This window comes from Chiloscyllium plagiosum, unplaced genomic scaffold (assembly GCF_037043375.1).
Source record: "Chiloscyllium plagiosum isolate Xiang-an unplaced genomic scaffold, Cpla_swu_hap1 HiC_scaffold_37, whole genome shotgun sequence".
In the NCBI taxonomy this organism is placed as follows: domain Eukaryota; kingdom Metazoa; phylum Chordata; class Chondrichthyes; order Orectolobiformes; family Hemiscylliidae; genus Chiloscyllium; species Chiloscyllium plagiosum.
Genome location: NW_028270175.1, coordinates 14,312,052 through 14,333,363, shown reverse-complemented (window position 1 = coordinate 14,333,363; position 21,312 = coordinate 14,312,052). Strand labels below are relative to the sequence as shown.

General features: G+C 44.5%; 1 protein-coding gene across 12 annotated transcripts in view; it reads right to left on the bottom strand.

Annotated features, from left to right (window-relative positions):
• The window catches only part of prdm16 (PR domain containing 16), a 716,406-nt gene that overhangs the window by 137,117 nt on the left and 557,977 nt on the right, over nt 1–21,312 (bottom strand). For all 12 annotated transcript variants that reach the window (XM_043676051.2, XM_043676062.2, XM_043676053.2 and 9 more), the window contains exon 3: nt 6,826–6,960. In XM_043676051.2, the coding sequence (XP_043531986.2) occupies nt 6,826–6,960 (135 nt within the window). The remainder of the gene's footprint in view (nt 1–6,825; nt 6,961–21,312) is intronic.

Sequence of the window (21,312 nt, the reverse complement as noted above, 5' to 3'; positions counted from 1 at the left end):
ATAAACCTGTTGGACTATAACCTAGTGTTGTGTGATTTTTTTTTAACTATCTTCACCTCAGATGTTATTGTTATGCCAATCATTACCAACAATTTAATGGTTTATTATTCAACCAATTATGTTTGTCAAAAACAACTTGCATTTATATAGCCTCTTTGGCATATTAAAATAGCCCAGGGCACTCCATAGGTTTGCAATCTGATAATACGTTGACATCAGGCCAGGAGATATTAGACTGGTGATCAAAGGTTCTGCTGCAGAGATGGATTTTCGGAGCATCTTGAGAGTGATGGAGTATTCGGAAGGGAAGTTCAGAGCTTAGGGTATTGATACTTGAAGGCACAACTTTCATAATGGGGGGGAGGAAGTTGGAGATGCACAAGAAATCAAAACTGAAGGAATGCAGAGTTCTCAGAAGACATGGAACTGGAGAAGGTTATGGGGTAGGAAGGGGAGTGGCTATGAAGGCGGGATTTAATCAGAAATGAGAAATTTATATTTAAGGAGTTGGTAATCTTTCATAAATCAATAACATTTCAATTTTAAAACAGTTTCTGAATTTAAAATGTAAAATACACAAAGTCACTTGGGACAAAAGCTAGGCCAGGAAGCCTAGTGGCTTATTTTTTTGGCAAGAGACTTGTTTTAGTTCTTACCCAATTTAAACTGATGGTGGTAATTCAAGTCAAAAGTTTTTTTTTTGTTTGGCACAAGTCTGTTTCCTATCATAGAAGGGGCATAGAAGTGGATATGAAAGTATGATGTTATGGTTTCAGGCTGTCTAGATGCCCAGTGTAAAGGGGAAGGCTGTGATCCTCACTTTATAGTGCTGGGTTATCAATCATTTCGAACTGACAGCTACCTCGCACACAGACCCATTCATAGCTACCAGCTGGCTAACCTTGGAGAACTCCTCAGTTCTGAGAAGCACCCAGGTCTTCTGCAACTTTCCAGCAGATGTTACATTCATTGTTGTCACTGGATTACATTGACTCCTTATCGTCTGGCCAAGGGATGTAATGGCACTATCAATGTCTACTTGCAAGTGGGTCTGACATTCATCTTTATTATTATACGGGGGTAACAACTATTACTGTTGTGTTCAGCAACTGTCTTCATCGGCTGGCGGATTGCAGCTAAAACAATATTTCAGCAGGGACCAACCCATTGACGTCAAATTAACCAATTGAAGGCTGAGGTTACTGTACAAATCCTTAACACACTCGTAACTGCCCCTCCACTCTCCGCCGTTTTAAACAGCTGTTAATCATTAAAAATGCGAGCAGTTTCTAATTGGTGAGAATGAATAGAATTTAGTCAGAAACGTTGTAAGATTTTGTGTATGTAGTGTCAACATCCAAGTGTGATGTAGCAGTAGTATCGCTGCCTCTGAGCTAGGGGAGCTGGGTTCAAGTCCCACGTGCTCCAGAGGTATGTACTGACACGTCTAAATAAAAACCGAAAGAACTGCGGATGCTTTAAACTAGAAACAAAAACGGAAATTGCTGGAAAATTTCAGCAAGTTTGGCGGCATCTGTGAAGAGAAATCAGAATTAACATTTCAAGTCCAGTGATCAGACTCAAAACGCTAACTGATTTCTCTTCACAGATGCTGCCAGACTTGCTGAGCTTTTCCAGCAATGTCCGTTTTTGTTTCTAATAACATGTCTAGACAGGCTGATTAAAAGTATCGATAGTGCCAAAGAGGGTTTCCAGGATTTTGATGACAAAGGAAAGTAGGAGCTGCTCATTCTCAGCAATTTCACTCCCCCAAATACGTTTCAGCATCGCCTTTATCAAATTGGCAATCAGCCATCTGTCCCATCAAGCTACAGGAGGGGTGACTAAAACAGAGATCCTCTGCCAGGTAGTCATCTGGACAGGAGGACTCTTGTTGTTCTGCTAAACATGCCTGCCCATGTTTGCAGACCTGATTAAAAGAGGCAGTCAATTAACTTCAAAACCTTTGCCTGAGTAGTCTCCACTCTGGGATGCTAAACTGTGCAACTTTTAGTTGCTTCACTGAGTTCCCTTGTTGCTGAGATTTTTGGCTGCACCTTCCAGCGTGAAATCAAGTTTCCTCTCCCCTAATTCCTACATAAATAATAAAAATCCCAATGATGAAGATTTAATGGTTTTGAATCCTTAGGGATGCTTCTGTATGAATTTTCATTTTCCTAAATGGTGAATTTGTTTAAAAGTAGCATATAGAGCTTATTTGCAAATTGCCAATACAAGATCCAATAAATAATGAAAAGTTTAGAAGTCATAAAACTGTTCTGCATGTTCATGGAAAAGCTGTCATATATATGAGAATTTATATAGATATATGCCTTTTTTAACAGTAGGAGCTCTATGAACAATGATTTGTCTTTAAACAATAAATTAATATCACAGAGCATTTTATATTTTCCTAATAGATTGATTTAGAGATGTTATTGGGGATCTGAAACCTGAATACAGTCTGAGGTGACTCGTTATAGTCAGGTTTCAGATCCTCATTATTATACACTTTTGACACAGGTAGGACTTGAACGCTCCTGGTTTAGAGATAGGGACACTTTCACAGTGCCGCAAGAGTCCGTGCAGAATGCTTTTCAAGCTATTAAGCAAAATGATGCCTAAATGGAAAATAAAATACAATAAAGGCAACAAGTAGGTCTTAAAGAAGATGGAATGGCAGTGCTGGGAACAGAATTCCAGAATGTTCTAGGCTGTTGAAAGTGGTGGGGCAAAGGGAGGAGAGCCGTAGAGAGATGGGATTTAAGGACTATGCAGTTGAACCTATGAAGTATACTGCGATGTAACTGTGACCTCAGTCGTCATACAACAGAGACTCTGTTGGAACAAGAGCAGTTCTGATCATGGAGCTCAGTTCCCACATCATCATTTACATATTGTAATACAAATATTGTTTAAAGAAGCCTTGAGGTGTGTCTGGAGTGGCCTGGAAGAACAGAAGAATCCATATTGAAAATGATAACTGCTGCGGTGGAAACACCAAATTCCTGAACATGGTGTGCTTCTGAGAGGAATCGGAAGAACTGTGAGGCAGGTTGAAGATCCATGAGGCAATGTTGAGGAATTACAAGACAAAATTCCTGAGAAGACCTCCCAACTGCAGTCAGTCGAAAGAAAGTGAGGTATAGTCCAAAATGACAACATGTATGTGCCATCCATGTGCCTTACCCTTCCCACAGTCCTTTGATTCCATCAGATGTCCAACGTAGGCACATAGATGGGGACGTGGAAGGTACAGAACAGCATCAGCTCTCAATTAAAGCAGGAATGGCTCCAGAACAGTACTTTCTTACACGCTCCATTGCCAATGATGTCCTTATCGGGCAAGGTGCTGGTGAAACCTTAGCAGACTTTTGAGCAATCCTGGCCTATTTTAGCCCAAGAAGGCCCTCATTATTGAGTGTTCCTGCATCAACTCCCAGTCCTAGAAGGCTAGGGGAGCTACTTTATTAATGATTTTGATAGATTCACTAGTTTCAAGTTGTAATGGCACCTGGAGGATGAGATTATTTAAGTCCTCGATGACAAAGCCTCTGTTTATTGCAGTCTAAAGAGCTGGCATACAAGTCAGGCTAAGCACAGAGCAAAAACTGAGATGTGACTTGATGTAACTTTGAGGCTCAGTTCAAGCCTATTAGTTGGCTAGACCTAAAGATACCCACTCCTCACTTTGAGAAGCCTGCTATAGTAAGGGAGAAGGTAGGAAGTACTGTCTTAAAATGCTGGTACTGTAATGCGTGAAGCCAACTCAAACAATGAGGTTATCCAGCAGGCGAGCTCAATGCTTTTACTGTGGCTGACTTGGTCATTTCCAGCAAATCTAGAAATATAGGAACAACAGTAGGCCATTCAGCCCCTCGAGCCTATTTTGCCATTCAATGAGATCATGGCTGATTTTTATGGTCTAACTCCATATACTTGCCTTTGGGCCATATCCCTTGATACCTTTGCTTTACAAAAACTTTACCAATCTCATATTTAAAATGAACAAATAATCCAACTACTTAATGAGTCACTCCTCTTTTCATCCTAATGCTGAAAAGACTGCTCAAGGTGCTCGGAATGTCTTAATACTGTGAATGAAGTTGGACAGTGATACCTATCAGCTTTTATTCACCATTCAGCAATGTTTCATTGTCTAAAGACCTTTCCTGCTTGAGGTAGCGTGAGAGAGTGTTACAAGCTGACACTAATCAGAGAGCAGCCAAAAGGAAGTGGTACTTTTCAATGAAACCCATCAGTCTTCACACTGGTGCAGCAGTCTAGAGGAAACCAGTATACCTTAACATCTGGGATGACATTATTAAGCCTGCTCTTCTCATTTGAGGTTTGAGGTAGGCTTTCAGGCTCTCTGATACTATATCAAATGGACAGATCAGGGAGATTTGTGAAGCAATCGAGTCTATGAACAATGGACTCTGGGGGTAGGTGCAGGTGTTGGAAATACTTCAGTTCAAGATTTTCAGTCAATAATGTTAAGGCAATCCTTGCAGCCAATAAAGTTGGAAAATGAGAATGTACCTTTTGAGAAGGGGATATAAAGATAGAGTTCAATAAAATTGCAGATGAGTCCCTGAGATAGGCTATGATGTAACTGTGACCTCAGTAAACATCTGATAGAGATTCTGCTAGAAGATTTGAACTGGATCAGTTCAGGAAAGGAAGCTCTCATATCACATCATCATTTATACATGGGGGTGGCATGGTGGCTCAGTGGTTAGCACTGCTGCCTCATCACGCCAGGGACCTGGGTTCGATTCCAGCCTCGGGTGTCTGTGTGGGTTTTCTCCCACAATCCAAAGAATGTGCAGGTTAGGTGAATTGGCCATGCTAAATTGCCCATGGTGTTTAGGGATGTGCATATGAGTTGCATTGGTCAGGAGTAAATATAGGATATTAGGGTCAAGGAATGGGTCTAGGTGGATTACTCTTTGGAAGGTCAGTGTGGATTTGTTGGGCCATAGGGCCTGTTTACATGCTGTCAGGATTCTATGATATTATAAATAAATACTGTTTAAAGAATACTTGAAACCCAGTTTGAGATTATTTGAAGAATTAAAACCCATTCGAAAACAAACTGCATGATAGAGTGAAATCACATGAAAGGTTTAAATTGTTGACTTTGAGACATGTAAAGGTTACAGAGATAGGTGGGGAAAGGGAAGGCCATGCAAGGTGTTAAGTGCAAGACAGTAGTATGTGCTAGATCAAATTTTCAGATGAAGATAGCTTTACAAAAAGATGCAAGGTGTGACAAGGGCAAGTCGAAAGTGTCAAGGCAGAATTTTGCAATATTTATGTGGGTGTTAAAATGAGGACAAATCATTTTATTACTGCAGAATTCTATTTCAAATCGTTGGTTGTGCAAGAAGATTCAATCAGAGCTGACTCGGGCTACATGTCACACATGTGCTATCTCTCTCCTGGTTTCTGCTCCTTGTCATCTCACTCCAGCTGCTCAGTCTTGGTCCCTCACCCTTTAAAGGCTGTTGCTTTCATGAACCCAATAACCAACTAGACATCCCCCTGACTCCCTCACCAAATCAGCGACCAGCAGTTGAGTTCCAAACATTTCCTCATGGGATGTCATACCACAATTAGTCACTGGTAATGGTAAAAGGTGCAGTTTGAAGGAGCAGTTTAGAGTAAATAAAGCAAAGGACATGTCGAGTTTTACACCTGTCCCTTTGCTCATTGGGATTTGTATTCCTTTACATTATGTTTTGCAAACTGTTCTATGTGTTCCACTCTCACATATCACTCCTGCCTAGAAAATTTGCCTAGATAGCAAAATTTGATGTCAACTATGCAGAAACCTGATGCCCTGATGTACCACCATAATCCCTTTAGGGGTCTTCATATCTGTTTGAAAACAGGGCAATGTAAAGCTAACTTGTTTGGCATGAAAGTCACTGATTTTACACTTTTTCTAATATTGATCTTTGTTGACTTCGATGGAAATCTAATCTGGTGAAGGCATAAGGCTAATGTTACTAACATGAATTGCATTTTCCACTCACAGGATGCTGCCATCTGTTCAAAAAAGATGTCCTGCTCATCACAAAATTAACAGTTTCTTTTCATGAATTTCAATGCCAGTGGGATGTAAGGTACATAAGCTGGATGTCATGACAATTGGTGGAGCAATCAAACAGCATGCCCCTTCAGTTATTTGTAACAGATTGAAGACTGACAGTACTCTATCAGCCTGTGCTTGCTAAAGCTCAAAGAAGGTTTACCGTTAGAGATGATGCTGTTATTGAGTCATATTTACTTCGCAATCCTGACTAATGTAGAAGCTAATCTAACAGCTCATTTAAGATCATCTGTCAAGTTGTAACTTGGCTCATTTATATTGTGATAGGCTTCGTACATTCATGTGCAGAAATCCATTCTCTGCAAACAAACAGAATATGTTCAAGCCTGAAATTTGGGAAACTTATCATTTCCCGTGTTGCTTTCTCCATGGCAAAGCCTTGGCCAATCAGAGTTGACTTGCCAACCAATCAGCACCCTTTTTTTCCTGTAGTATAAATTGCTGTGATCATTTGAAATTTGACATTCTTGTGTTTGTCCTGATGAATGGAAACCAAAAAAAAGTCACCAACAAATTTCTTCTTTCAGTAGTATTCATATTCTATACTATCAAGCAATAACTTAATCATTGCCCGAATATTTATGGCACTTGATGCCAGTTAATATTCATGTTGTTGGTTTATATTTATACAAATGCAATTAGTTTCATACCTGGGTTTCTGTCAGTAGGATTTGGTTCTATCACACAATTTTGCAATGGTAACTCACCTGATCATTAATCTGACATGCTATTAAATTTTGTTGGTTATAGGAACGTGCCGATCGGATGTACTTGAGCCAGTTCCCACTTCCAGCCTGACTTGCATCAATGCAGAATTTTACATTCCCCAGCTCGTCAACAATCTGCAAAAGAATAAAATTCAACATTTGTGCCATCTTAATAACTCAGAGGAGAGACAAGCTGTTTCACAATTCTGCAAAAATGAAACTGCAGATTACAGCAATCTGAAAGAAAAAGCACCACATGTTGAAGATATAGTGTGTTCCTTAGCACCTTTCAAATAGCTGGCTGAGGGTTGATAGATTCACTGTGTATTTCCAGTATTTTCTGTCTCTGTTGGAACCTTCAGAAAGGACTATACACTGAGTAATCTCAAAGTTTTCTTTATTTGCATTGTAAGATCTTTACTCTTCAGTGTTTGAACTAGAGACTTGGTAGTTGCATGTCGGGACATTCCCTGGGAATTGAAACTCTGGAGCAATCACTAACATGATAGCACTGAAGAATGGAGCTCAACCTATCACGAGATCAATGGAAGCAATCCACTCATATTCCATATCCATGCTTTGTGGTTTCTTTATACTATGGATTTCCTCAAGAGTTTGAATCTTCAGTCACAGTCTGACCTATTGGTCTGCTGGTAATAATATGAGTGAATGAGAAAGATTTCCTTCATCCTATTCAATGGAGATTTGTTTTACATTTTCTCCACATTGCAGCAAGCTGGAATCCGATAATAAGTAACTGTCATTTTTTACCTCATTTTTTAAAATTCGTGGGACATGGGTGTTCCTGGCTGGGCCAAAGTATATTGCTTGTCCCTAGCTGCTCTAGAAAAGGTGGTGGTGAGCTGCCTTCTTTAATCTGTCTTGTTTTTGCTATGCACTTTTCTGTCCTGCCCTAACGCCTGTTGAAGGCTGCATAATTTCCAGCCAACCCAAATGGGCATTCCTTACAGAAAAGAATTTAAAGGTGATTGTTGCCAGATTGTTCAACAGCAGGGAGTGTCACAGTCAAATGACATAAATGCATTTCTACAGGATCTATTCCTGTGCAGAAGGCTTCTTATCTTGTGAAAATAGGTTTAGTAGGTTAGGCCTGTATCTATTAGAGTTTAGAAAAACGAGTATGAAATAACTCCACCGAAGCTGGTAACCCAGCACTAAGTCCCCCTTTATTTACACTCATTAACAGCAGACCAGTAGGTCAGACTGCGCCTGAAGATTCCCTACCTGTAGCTGCTGAGTCTCCAGTTCTAACACTGAACAGTAAAGGTCTACCGAAAGTAAAGATGTGGGCGGCACGGTGGCACAGTGGTTAGCACTGCTGCCTCACAGCGCCAGAGACCCGGGTTCAATTCCCGCCTCAGGCGATTGACTGTGTGGAGTTTGCACATTCTCCCCGTGTCTGCGTGGGTTTCCTCCGGGTGCTCTGGTTTCCTCCCACAGTCCAAAGATGTGCAGGTCAGGTGAATTGGCCATGCTAAATTGCCCGTAGTGTTAGGTAAGGGGTAGATGTAGGGGTATGGGTGGGTTGCGCTTCGGCGGGGCGTTGTGGACTTGTTGGGCCGAAGGGCCTGTTTCCACACTGTAATGTAATGTAATCTAATCTAATCTAACATAAATAAAGAAAATTTGGAAAATCCTTGACATTGGTCCAGTTCCCTCAGAGCCAACCCTTAGAGTGCACAGGATGTCTGGCACTCCTGTTTATATCTGTCAGTCAGGGCTCATTGATTGGACCGGGTTAACAGGCCCAATCAGGGATCTCATATTCTATGATGTCAGCCTGGCAGACCTCATTTCAATTACGACAGAGTGGTGATCTTATTAAAATATTTAAGAACTTGAGGGGACTAGCTGGAGCGGATACCAGGAGAATCTTCTCTTTAGTGGGGAGTGGTGGGGGTGGGGGGTGGGGAATTAAAACCAGGGGACATACTTTAAGAATAAGAGGTCTCCCTTTAATGTCAGGAGAGAATTGAATTCTGCTCCCCAGAATGTAGTGGAGGCTTGGTGTCTAAATTTATTCATGGCTCAGTTAGATTTTTGATAGACAAGGGAGTCCAGGGACATGAGGTAAGAAAGGACAATTGGGCTGAACCTGTAATCAAATCTTATTGAATTGCTAGAGCACGCTTAAAAGACCAAATGGCTTACAACAGTTCCTATTGCAATCAAGATGAAGGATCTGAGATGTTTGTATTTCCCACTCAAGCTCGGGATCTTAACCAGGTCTTAAGGATTCCTGGAATCACTGAGTAAGCCAAGGATAAAATATTAGGGCATCCTTGGCTGTATGGTTTGGCTATAAATGGGATAATCTAACTGAGTTTGGGGGTGGAGAGGAGGTTTGAGGAGGGCTATGGGCTTTGTTCAGTTATTCATATGAATACTCTTATTGTGTCTTAGAGGCAAGAAGAACCTGACCCATAGTCAATCCTCAGAAATATTGGCCACACACACACTACAGGAGAATACTCTAAAAACATATTTTATTCAAATGTAAAATTGATACCTGTTATGGTCCTGGGCCAGACTGCCATATTTATGTTACAATCTGTTTAGAGATCAGTAACCTTTTCATTTAAATAGAAACGGTGTTACACTGAGGGAACTAAATTAGAGGAGAAAGCCACAAAACTGCATGTTTGCTTTTGAATAAATTACAATAAACCCTGCTGTACAACATTTGAACACAATGCAATCTAAACTACATGTACAACGTATATTCTGACACCCAAAATTAGCATATGGTAAAAATGGGCAATAAACTGATCAACTACTCCACAACACACATCAATGTGACCATGACAATCCAATGGATATCTCAGCAATTCCTTCCAGACACTAATGACATGGTGGGTCATGAAATCTCAATAAACTTCACAAACAATTACAATTCTTCATATTTACCGATTAGGCCTTAAAACTCCCTCTGATGAGCTACTCCATCAAGGACAGCCTCAATGATTGCTCCCATCCTGGTTGATTACCCTCCTTTCCTAGCTTTGCGCTTCCCTGGACTCTGTAAACTGCACACCATTACTTATTCCTCAGAACAATTCCAGCTTTTTACTGGCAGCTATTTTCACCAAGCTACAATGACTCCCGTTTTTATTTTACTAAGCAACTAATCTGTTGCATCAAGTAAATACTGTTTGTGGGTTTTCAACCCCTACCCTATTGGACCAATAGGGGCACCCAGCTTCTTCTAAGTCCCCACAGCAACCAGATATTTCCAGTGCCCTGATTCTGAAACTTACCTACTAATTATCGGCTAAAACATTGACCTGTACCCAAGTTATAACAGAATAGAGATGTCCAACTGGTCTTGGAATTTCTTACTGAATCCCCGACACAGAACCCATGTCCTGAGTGACCCTATTGAAAACTTTGCAACCAGTCTCACCCCTATCTTTGGAAAAGCCTATTACAACCCTCTGGAACTAAGTGTGCCTTGAATGTCATAGTCTCACAGAATGCTAGCTTCTGCAGCACAAAGAATACATACAGAAGAAGGATTCATCATTTACCACAAGAGTTGTTTTTAGCATAAGCAGAGTCTTCTGGGTTAAATCCCCACAATCAGCTTTAAGTGAAGAAACTTAGAAAATAAAGCAATGTCACTAATTTTTGTCAACCTTCTCAGTCCAAATAGTAGAGGCAGGCTTACATTTTTTTTCAAAACAAAACTTCCATCTGCTTATTATATAATTTCCTTAAAGTTGACATTTTACAATCCTAGGCTTTCATACGACTATCAAACATGAAAAAGCTAAAAGGACCCACCCTCTTCACTTCTTTTATTTATGCAGACCTTATGTTCACCTCATCGATTAGCACAGACAGACTTTTGTTTTCACCCAGCTAACCCTTTCAACATGAACCCTCAATATATTTCATGTTCTCCAGTACAGGCAAGAAAAAAACACCCAATGTGAATCTATGTTCATTGCCAATAGTGAAAATAATACATAATTTTGATTTCCTCAAATCAATATGCAAAGAACACTTCTTCAGTTGTTCCCACACACTTGTAAACATCATTTTTGAATATTGCACTTCCCTGACAATGGTTTGTTCACAATCCAAGATGATTTCACGTCTGTGTCAAAGCACTGCCCAGTTTAATTGAACCCCGGGCCTGACTGCTATTAAAATCTGTCTGCTTAAGCTCTCAGCCAAGCTGCTCAAATGCACTTTGCCAGGAGTCAGCAACTTCTCCTCAGGAAAGGAGACTGAAGGCAGGAGACAAAAGCCCAACTCTAGGATCAAATATAAGCAAGACGGACTAAGCATCTCACTGACCAATTTAGCTGCAAACCCAGCGGTCATGCAATCTGTGAATAGGGTGCGTTGTGGCAAGTACCAATATGTTGAGGTGAAAATACTTTTTTGGTCAGCAACTGGAAAACTCTGTGGAGTTCTTCAATCGAAATCAATATGCCAAATTATTGTTATAATCTAGTTTAGGGCTGGAATCCCCAACTGTGCACATAGTGATTAGTCATCAAGGCTAAGCATTGAGACCGTGCACTAAGGGAGTTCAAAAATTTCCAGCTCCTCACTTAGCAAATAAAATCAGAATGATTTATAGTGGAGAAACCGTTTAAAAAAAAACAACCTGCCTACAAATAGTTTCCAAGAAATAGTTTCTGTGCTGCCTTAAATGTGCAACTTGTTAGTTGATTTGAAGGTAAGTGCATGAGTGTGAATTGGAAGGAGGCTAAGTGTATCGATTCAGACATCTCCAGAAAAAAGCAAAATGAACACTGAACAAAGAGGTATCCTAATTAATTGAGAACCAATGAAACTGTTGACTTCTTAATAGAATATTATGATCAAGTATTTCTAAAACTTGTGCTTTGATTGCTATGACTATAAAAAAAGGGAATTTTCAAACTGAACAAAGTTTACCAGCACACTTTTTGACCTGAATTTATTTTGCATTCTACAATGCTAACATGGCTTAATGCATGCTGACTCATATTGGAGGTTGGCCCCAGCTCTAGGTAAATAGAGGTCTAGCAGGACTGAGCCAATTTTAAAGTTAAAAGGTTTCACCCTTTGTTTTTGGGATTTTTGTCTTATACTTCCTTCCAGCCTCCTTGACTGGGAGGGTTAGCGTATATACTTAAGACAGCAAGCATCTGACCTAACCCTTGGCTGAGTAGGGTGGGACTACTTTCCCTGGAGCGTCGGTGGTTGAGGGGGACCTTATAGAGGTTTACAAAGAGGCACGGATAGGGTGAATAGCCAAAGTCTTTTCCAGAGAGAAGGGGAGTCCAAAACTAGAGGGCATAGATTTAAGGTGAGATGGGAAAACCTAAAAGGACCTAAGAGGCAACGTTTTCACACAGAGGGTGGTGCATGCATGGAATGAGCTGTCAGAGGAAGTGGTGGAGGCTGGTACAATTACAGCATTTAAAAGGGCATCTGGAAAGATACGTGAATAGGTAGGGTTTAGAGGGATATGGGTCAAATGCTGGCAAATGGGAGGAGATTAAATTAGGATATCTGGTTGGTGTGGACAAGTTAGACCAAAGGGTCTGTTTCCATGCTGTACATCTCAATGACTCTGTGACTCTAACTGGTATCAGCGTCAATTCAGAGGCAGGTAGTCTTCCCTCAGATTCAGAAAACGATGGTTTCTAGCCTAACCTCCGTACCTTGAGAAAGAAATTCTTGGATGGCTCTTCAGTGTAGGACTGAGAGACTGTTGCATTGTGAAATGGATCATTGTTTGTTATGAAGCAGAGGCTTCTTCTGTGCTCTCAGATTGGTGCAAAAAAGAAATCCTATGACACCAGTCAAAGTTCAGAACAGGAGTTTTTCTGTTTTTTTGTCTATTACTTATAGCTCATACAGCACCTAAAATAGAGTTTCTGGTCATTATCACATTCTATTTGTAGGACTTTGTGCACAAATTGGATGTCACATTTCCTACATTATGAAAGTGACTCCATTTGACCTGTATTTAATTGACTGTAGATGCTTTGTTACAACCTGAGATCAGTGTGATATAAAGGCATTTCTGTCATCAACGTTGCTCTGAGCCACTCCAGGGAGTATGATCACCGTTTTCTCTCCCCTGCTTTATGGATTGAGGTAAAGCCTTAGCCCTGTTGGAAAATGCAGGGAAATGTGGGAAGCATCATGGACTAATGTAAAATGCTGGTGAAAATGAGTCAAGTCCTTTTATTCTGTCAATGGAAGGCTATGTAATTAGGAGAACTCTTTCCTTACATTTTGTTCAATTGTCCCCCTGTCCTCATGCATACCTCCATTCTTTCATTATTTTTGGGAGGTAAAAAGCATTCTCAACATGGCCAAATTTGTCAGTAATGGGAAAAGGAACAGTTGGCTAATTTTGCCAGCTATCTGAATCGAATGACTCCAGTTCCGAAGAAGAGTTATTGGGCTTGAAACATTAACTCTGTTTCTCTCTCCACCTGCTGACCTTCTCCAGTGATTTCTGTTTTTATTTCTGATTTCCAGCCTTCACAGTATCTTGTTTGCATCAAGCTCCTTCCCTTCAATTTTAAAAGGGTTTCTCCCATGATATCATAACGTGATCATTGTTATTTTCCACAATAGGCTTTCCCATGTCTTAAGTAAGATCATCTTTATGGGATTAAGGGAGTTTTGCCATGGCCAGTTGGAGCTTAATTGAAAATGGTTGCATGTAGGATCTTAAGGCATCAGCAGAGGGAGAAAACAGCTTTTCTATTTATTCTGCAGTGGATTTAAATGCAGTTCCAATTGAGAGAGCTGCAGATGCTGTAATTCAGAAATTGAGGAAAAGTCACTGGACCCAAAACATTAACTCTGATTTATCTTTACAAATGCTAACAGACCTGCTGAACTTTTCCAGCAATTACTGTTAGAGTTCCGACTGTGCTACATTACATCACTAACCAGTACTCTCAGAGGTGAGTCCTCCTAAATTGATTCCGAGCTGTCTCTGGGCCATCCCCAAAACTCTTCAATGGAAAGGACCACCTACCCAAGGAATCCAATGAGTATATCAGAACCTAAGATCCTAATGCAGATGCGCAGACAGGAAACCTATGTACTTTTTACCACATCACAACTTCCATTACATGATTTTCAGGCAGAAGTTCAAACCTTGTGAAATTTATTGACAACCACATCCTGTCAATTTGTTATATCAAAGAAAAAAGTAAATACACCTTCTCTTGATAAGCACTAATCTACTAAAGTAAAGTCTTGCACAGTGATTCAAAGCAAATCACACAACCCTGTTCTCACATAGTTTGTGGAGATATTATGACCACCAAGAATTCAAATGAGGACTATTTAATTGGCACCTTTCATGACTTAAGGATGTGCAAGAGGTGTCAACAATAACTTAAAATGTGTTAGAATTAATTTTTTAGTGATTAAGATTGAGGATAATGCTAACTAGGACATCCTGGGGAAATCCACGACACAACTCTGAATCATCTGATGGGATACTTCACACCCACCGGGGACAGATCACAAATCTTGTGATTTAGTGTCTCATCTAAAAGATGGCAGCTCCAACAGTTCACTCACAAAATGGAGCACCAGCAGCTTCTCTGCACTGTACCAGTGTCAGCCATGATTACTGAAGTTCTGCAATGGAACTTGACCCACAGCCTTCAGACTCGATGATGGGATTGCTATCAATTTCTTCAAGATGGTGGCAGAGCATGTGGGCTCCTGCTCAGAGCTCATCTGATCCGGACACTTTTACTTTCCATCTTCTTTCCTCAATGCATTATTTTTCTTAGTTTAATCTACTTACCTTATGTGATGTGTGAGTTCATGCGGCACGGATGAGATTGTCATGGAGGAAATTGAGCCAGTGCAAACAGGGCGAGACCAACATGGCAGCGAGAAAGGTCCCCGATATTAATGGCAATCATCCTGAGCAGCGGAGAGCGTGGGAATACACAGTCCAGGGTGATCATTGCTGAGACAGTGGGAACATACAGACCAGGGCAGTCAGTGCTGAGAGAGTGGGAACACACAGCCCAGGGTGGTCATTGCTGAGAGAGTGGGAACACACAGCCCAGGGCAGTCAGTGCTGAGAGAGTGGGAACATACAGACCAGGGCAGTCAGTGCTGAGAGAGTGGGAACACACAGCCCAGAGCAGTCAGTGCTGAGAGAGTGGGAACACATAGCCCAGGGAAGTCAGTGCTGAGAGAGTGGGAACACACAGCCCAGGGCAGTCAGTGCTGAGAGAGTGGGAACACACAGCCCAGAGCAGTCAGTGCTGAGGGAGTGGGAACACACAGCCCAGGGTGATCAGTGCTGAGAGAGTGGGAACACACAGCCCAGAGCAGTCAGTGCTGAGGGAGTGGGAACACACAGCCCAGGGTGGTCAGTGCTGAGAGAGTGGGAACACACAGCCCAGGGCGGTCAGTGCTGAGAGAGTGGGAACACACAGCCCAGGGTGGTCAGTGCTGAGAGAGTGGGAACACACAGCCCAGGGTGATCAGTGCTGAGGGAGTGGGAACACACAGCCCAGGGTGGTCAGTGCTGAGGGAGTGGGAACACACAGCCCAAGGTGGTCAGTGCTGAGGGAGTGGGAACACACAGCCCAGGGTGGTCAGTGCTGAGGGAGTGGGAACACACAGCCCAGGGTGGTCAGTGCTGAGGGAGTGGGAACACACAGCCCAGGGTGGTCAGTGCTGAGGGAGTGGGAACACACAGCCCAGGGCAGTCAGTGCTGAGAGATTGGGAACACACAGCCCAGGGTAGTCAGTGCTGAGGGAGTGGGAACACACAGCCCAGAGCCGTCAGTGCTGAGGGAGTGGGAACACACAGCCCAGGGTGGTCAGTGCTGAGGGAGTGGGAACACACAGCCCAGAGCAGTCAGTGCTGAGAGAGTGGGAACACACAGCCCAGGGCAGTCAGTGCTGAGGGAGTGGGAACACACAGCCCAGGGCAGTCAGTGCTGAGGGAGTGGGAACACACAGCCCAGGGTGGTCAGTGCTGAGGGAGTGGGATCACACAGCCCAGGGCAGTCAGTGCTGAGGGAGTGGGAACACACAGCCCAGGGTGATCAGTGCTGAGGGAGTGGGAACACACAGCCCAGGGCAGTCAGTGCTGAGGGAGTGGGAACACACAGCCCAGGCCAGTCAGTGCTGAGGGAGTGGGAACACACAGCCCAGGGCCGTCAGTGCTGAGGGAGTGGGAACACACAGCCCAGGGCAGTCAGTGCTGAGGGAGTGGGAACACACAGCCCAGGGCAGTCAGTGCTGAGGGAGTGGGAACACACAGCCCAGGGCAATCAGTGCTGAGGGAGTGGGAACACACAGCCCAGGGTGGTCAGTGCTGAGGGAGTGGGAACACACAGCCCAGGGTGATCAGTGCTGAGAGAGTGGGAACACACAGCCCAGGGTGGTCAGTGCTGAGGGAGTGGGAACACACAGCCCAGGGCAGTCAGTGCTGAGGGAGTGGGAACACACAGCCCAGGGTGGTCAGTGCTGAGAGAGTGGGAACACACAGCCCAGGGTGATCAGTGCTGAGGGAGTGGGAACACACAGCCCAGGGTGGTCAGTGCTGAGGGAGTGGGAACACACAGCCCAGGGTGGTCAGTGCTGAGGGAGTGGGAACACACAGCCCAGGGTGGTCAGTGCTGAGGGAGTGGGAACACACAGCCCAGGGTGGTCAGTGCTGAGGGAGTGGGAACACACAGCCCAGGGTGGTCAGTGCTGAGGGAGTGGGAACACACAGCCCAGGGCAGTCAGTGCTGAGAGATTGGGAACACACAGCCCAGGGTAGTCAGTGCTGAGGGAGTGGGAACACACAGCCCAGGGCCGTCAGTGCTGAGGGAGTGGGAACACACAGCCCAGGGTGGTCAGTGCTGAGGGAGTGGGAACACACAGCCCAGGGCAGTCAGTGCTGAGAGAGTGGGAACACACAGCCCAGGGCAGTCAGTGCTGAGAGAGTGGGAACACACATCCCAGGGCAGTCAGTGCTGAGAGAGTGGGAACACACAGCACAGGGTGGTCAGTGCTGAGAGAGTGGGAACACACAGCCCAGGGTGGTCAGTGCTGAGAGAGTGGGAACACACAGTCCAGGGTGGTCAGTGCTGAGGGAGTGGGAACACACAGCCCAGGGCCGTCAGTGCTAAGTGAGTGGGAACACACAGCCCAGGGCAGTCAGTGCTGAGAGAGTGGGAACACACAGCCCAGGGCAGTCAGTGCTGAGAGAGTGGGAACACACAGCCCAGGGCAGTCAGTGCTGAGAGAGTGGGAACACACAGCCCAGGGCAGTCAGTGCTGAGAGAGTGGGAACACACAGCCCAGGGTGGTCAGTGCTGAGGGAGTGGGAACACACAGCCCAGGGCAGTCAGTGCTAAGAGAGTGGGAACACACAGCCCAGGGCAGTCAGTGCTGAGAGAGTGGGAACACACAGCCCAGGGCAGTCAGTGCTGAGAGAGTGGGAACACACAGCCCAGGGTGGTCAGTGCTGAGGGAGTGGGAACACACAGCCCAGGGTGGTCAGTGCTGAGGGAGTGGGAACACACAGCCCAGAGCAGTCAGTGCTGAGAGAGTGGGAACACACAGCCCAGGGTGGTCAGTGCTGAGGGAGTGGGAACACACAGCCCAGAGCAGTCAGTGCTGAGAGAGTGGGAACACACAGCCCAGGGTGGTCAGTGCTGAGGGAGTGGGAACACACAGCCCAGGGTGGTCAGTGCTGAGAGAGTGGGAACACACAGCCCAGGGTGGTCAGTGCTGAGGGAGTGGGAACACACAGCCCAGGGCAGTCAGCCCTGAGGGAGTGGGAACACACAGCACAGGGCCGTCAGTGCTAAGAGAGTGGGAACACACAGCCCAGGGTGGTCAGTGCTGAGGGAGTGGGAACACACAGCCCAGGGCAGTCAGCCCTGAGGGAGTGGGAACACACAGCACAGGGCCGTCAGTGCTAAGAGAGTGGGAACACACAGCCCAGGGCAGTCAGTGCTGAGGGAGTGGGAACACACAGCCCAGGGCAGTCAGTGCTAAGAGAGTGGGAACACACAGCCCAGGGCAGTCAGTGCTGAGAGAGTGGGAACACACAGCCCAGGGTGGTCAGTGCTGAGGGAGTGGGAACACACAGCCCAGGGTGATCAGTGCTGAGGGAGTGGGAACACACAGCCCAGAGCAGTCAGTGCTGAGGGAGTGGGAACACACAGCCCAGGGCAGTCAGTGCTGAGGGAGTGGGAACACACAGCCCAGGGTGATCAGTGCTGAGGGAGTGGGAACACACAGCCCAGGGTGGTCAGTGCTGAGGGAGTGGGAACACACAGCCCAGAGCAGTCAGTGCTGAGAGAGTGGGAACACACAGCCCAGGGCAGTCAGTGCTGAGGGAGTGGGAACACACAGCCCAGGGTGGTCAGTGCTGAGGGAGTGGGAACACACACCCAGAGCAGTCAGTGCTGAGAGAGTGGGAACACACAGCCCAGGGCAGTCAGTGCTAAGAGAGTGGGAACACACAGCCCAGGGTGGTCAGTGCTGAGAGAGTGGGAACACACAGCCCAGAACAGTCAGTGCTGAGGGAGTGGGAACACACAGCCCAGGGCAGTCAGTGCTGAGGGAGTGGGAACACACAGCCCAGGGCAGTCAGTGCTGAGGGAGTGGGAACACACAGCCCAGGGCAGTCAGTGCTGAGAGAGTGGGAACACACAGCCCAGGGCAGTCAGTGCTGAGGGAGTGGGAACACACAGCCCAGGGCAGTCAGTGCTGAGGCACGGGAACACACAGCCCAGGGCAGTCAGTGCTGAGGGAGTGGGAACACACAGCCCAGGGCAGTCAGTGCTGAGGGAGTGGGAACACACAGCCCAGGGCAGTCAGTGCTGAGGGAGTGGGAACACACAGCCCAGGGCAGTCAGTGCTGAGGGAGTGGGAACACACAGCCCAGGGCAGTCAGTGCTGAGAGAGTGGGAACACACAGCCCAGGGTGGTCAGTGCTGAGAGAGTGGGAACACACAGCCCAGGGTGGTCAGTGCTAAGAGAGTGGGAACACACCGCCCAGGGCAGTCAGTGCTGAGAGAGTGGGAACACACAGCCCAGGGCAGTCAGTGCTGAGGCACGGGAACACACAGCCCAGGGCGGTCAGTGCTGAGAGAGTGGGAACACACAGCCCAGGGCAGTCAGTGCTCAGAGAGTGGGAACACACAGCCCAGGGCAGTCAGTGCTCAGAGAGTGGGAACACACAGCCCAGGGCAGTCAGTGCTCAGAGAGTGGGAACACACAGCCCAGGGCAGTCAGTGCTCAGAGAGTGGGAACACACAGCCCAGGTTGGTCAGTGCTGAGAGGGAGAGTAGGCATCCCCGGGCATTGGTGGGGGGGGGGGGGGACATGTTGGGCAAGATCCAGCGCAGAGCAGGGGTGTTTGGGCCCTTGTGAAGAGTGCGAACCAGGAGCTTAGGGCCTGTGGTGTTGAACTCTTAACTGTGTTTCTTTGTTTCTCTACATTTTAGTAAGAAGACCTGTAATGTTCAACTTTTTAGCCTTGTCTCTTCATTTCTTTGTTTTGTACCTTACATTCTGTACCTAAGTACCTTTGTACCTAAGGTGGTACCTTAACTGGCTACTTGTAAACTTTTCCCTTTACTCATGTGAGTACGTGTACAATAAACCTGTTTCTAACTTCAATTTGAGCTGCTTTATAATTCTGACTTGAACCTGCTTTGAAGTTAACATGATGTGCAGGCTGGCTTATCGTTGTTCATGAGGAGCCTATTTTTCTATTTGTACCATCTGTGACTATTTGAACAGAAATAGGAGACAGCCACAGTGGATGGGTGATGGTGCTAACATGGTTGCTCCCTGACATCTTCACTGTCTGCAACAACACTGTCCCTAATTGAACTCGATTCTTCTTCAGCTTATAGATAACACCGTACCTTACAAAGCAACCACTCTTCAGAGGTGTGAACGTAATCTGTTGTGTGTTACCTCTTCTTCCTTGTCAAAGCATATTTGCTTTAACCTTATTTCTACAATCTTCAGGGTGAAAGCAGGCCATTTGGTCCATCACATTGGTGCTATCCATTTGAAAGATTAATTCTTTCTCAAAGCCTTGCAAATTTTTCCTTTGCAGATATTGTTCCAATTCCATTTTGAAAAATCCCAATGAATCCGCTCTCACCATCCTTCTGAGTAGTGCATTCCAGACCATCCCTATCTGATACAGAAAACATACTGTCCTCACCTTCTCCTCTCATACTTCTTCCTCCAGTTACCGAGGTTTCTGGCAGTGGAAACATTTTATCCCTATTTGCTCTGTCAAAATCCCTGTACTCATCCCATTTGAAAGAAAGCTAATATAAGAATTTCAGAATTAATTTGAAAACTTGCTATTTCAGGCTGATGTGCTGAAATTTGCCAAAGATATTAATTGGTGCTGAAGCTCACAATAAAATGCATATATAACCCGATACAAGTGTTACAAGTGCTGTTGCAATATATGTGCCAACTGAAAAAAGTATATAAAGGGTCTTCTTTCTGCATATGTTTTGCTTTAAGTGATTATTTAAGAATTTGTAGTAACTGAGGTTTGACAATGCTGAACATTTTTTTTTGTAGGATGTTTAAGGTCTGGTTTCCATTCAAATTCAGATAAAATATTTGGCTACTGCATGCTGGTGTTAAATTCTTGGCTAGTTTTAAAACTGGTTTCAAGCTTCTATAATTGCTGCATGTGCCATTTTGTTAAACAAACTCCTAACGCAATTTCTTGGCAGCAAATACCCTGCCTGAAACTTTATGCTTCTTGCGCTCTGGGCTGCAATCATGAGACATTTTCTGCATTTCAAAAGAATATTCTTATTCAGTATAGAACCAGAAAGTTTCCCAAGCTGACTAGATTGGGGGATATCTCAGCTACAGCCAAATAGCAAACAGAAGAAGGACCTGACAAGCCCAGGTTGGCATTTGCTACATAACAACAGTTACTGCACTCCATTAGTAATTTAAAGTATAAATCACTTTAAGGTGGTGTTATTAGGCACAGTTGTAAGTAATGCAAAAGCCATCAAGGCGATTGTTTTATGGCTACCCTAAAATGCCAGATATAGTTTTTTAATTAGAGCCCAGGATTTTTGAAAGACCATATTCCATGATTCAGTTAATTTCCCCACTGAAACAATAAATCAGTGATCTTGGTGGTTTTATCTCTCTGTCCAATGCCTCTCTCCATACTTCCTCTCTGCTCTTTCCTTCCTTCAATGACACGCTTCTGATTCATGCAAGTTAATACTCAATTCCTTTGCTTTACTAATTTAATCAATTTCAAATTCAGGTGAATATTTCATTAAATTAAATGTTTAATTTTTGGGTGACTTCAGAGATCATCACTGCCCATTGAGTGCCAAAGGGCACATTATCAAAGTAGTGCTGGATAAATAATTGTAGAATTTTTAAAACAAAATATTAGTTGACAATTCTTAGGCTGCGATATATTTAGCATTCTGTTTTAAAGACAGACAG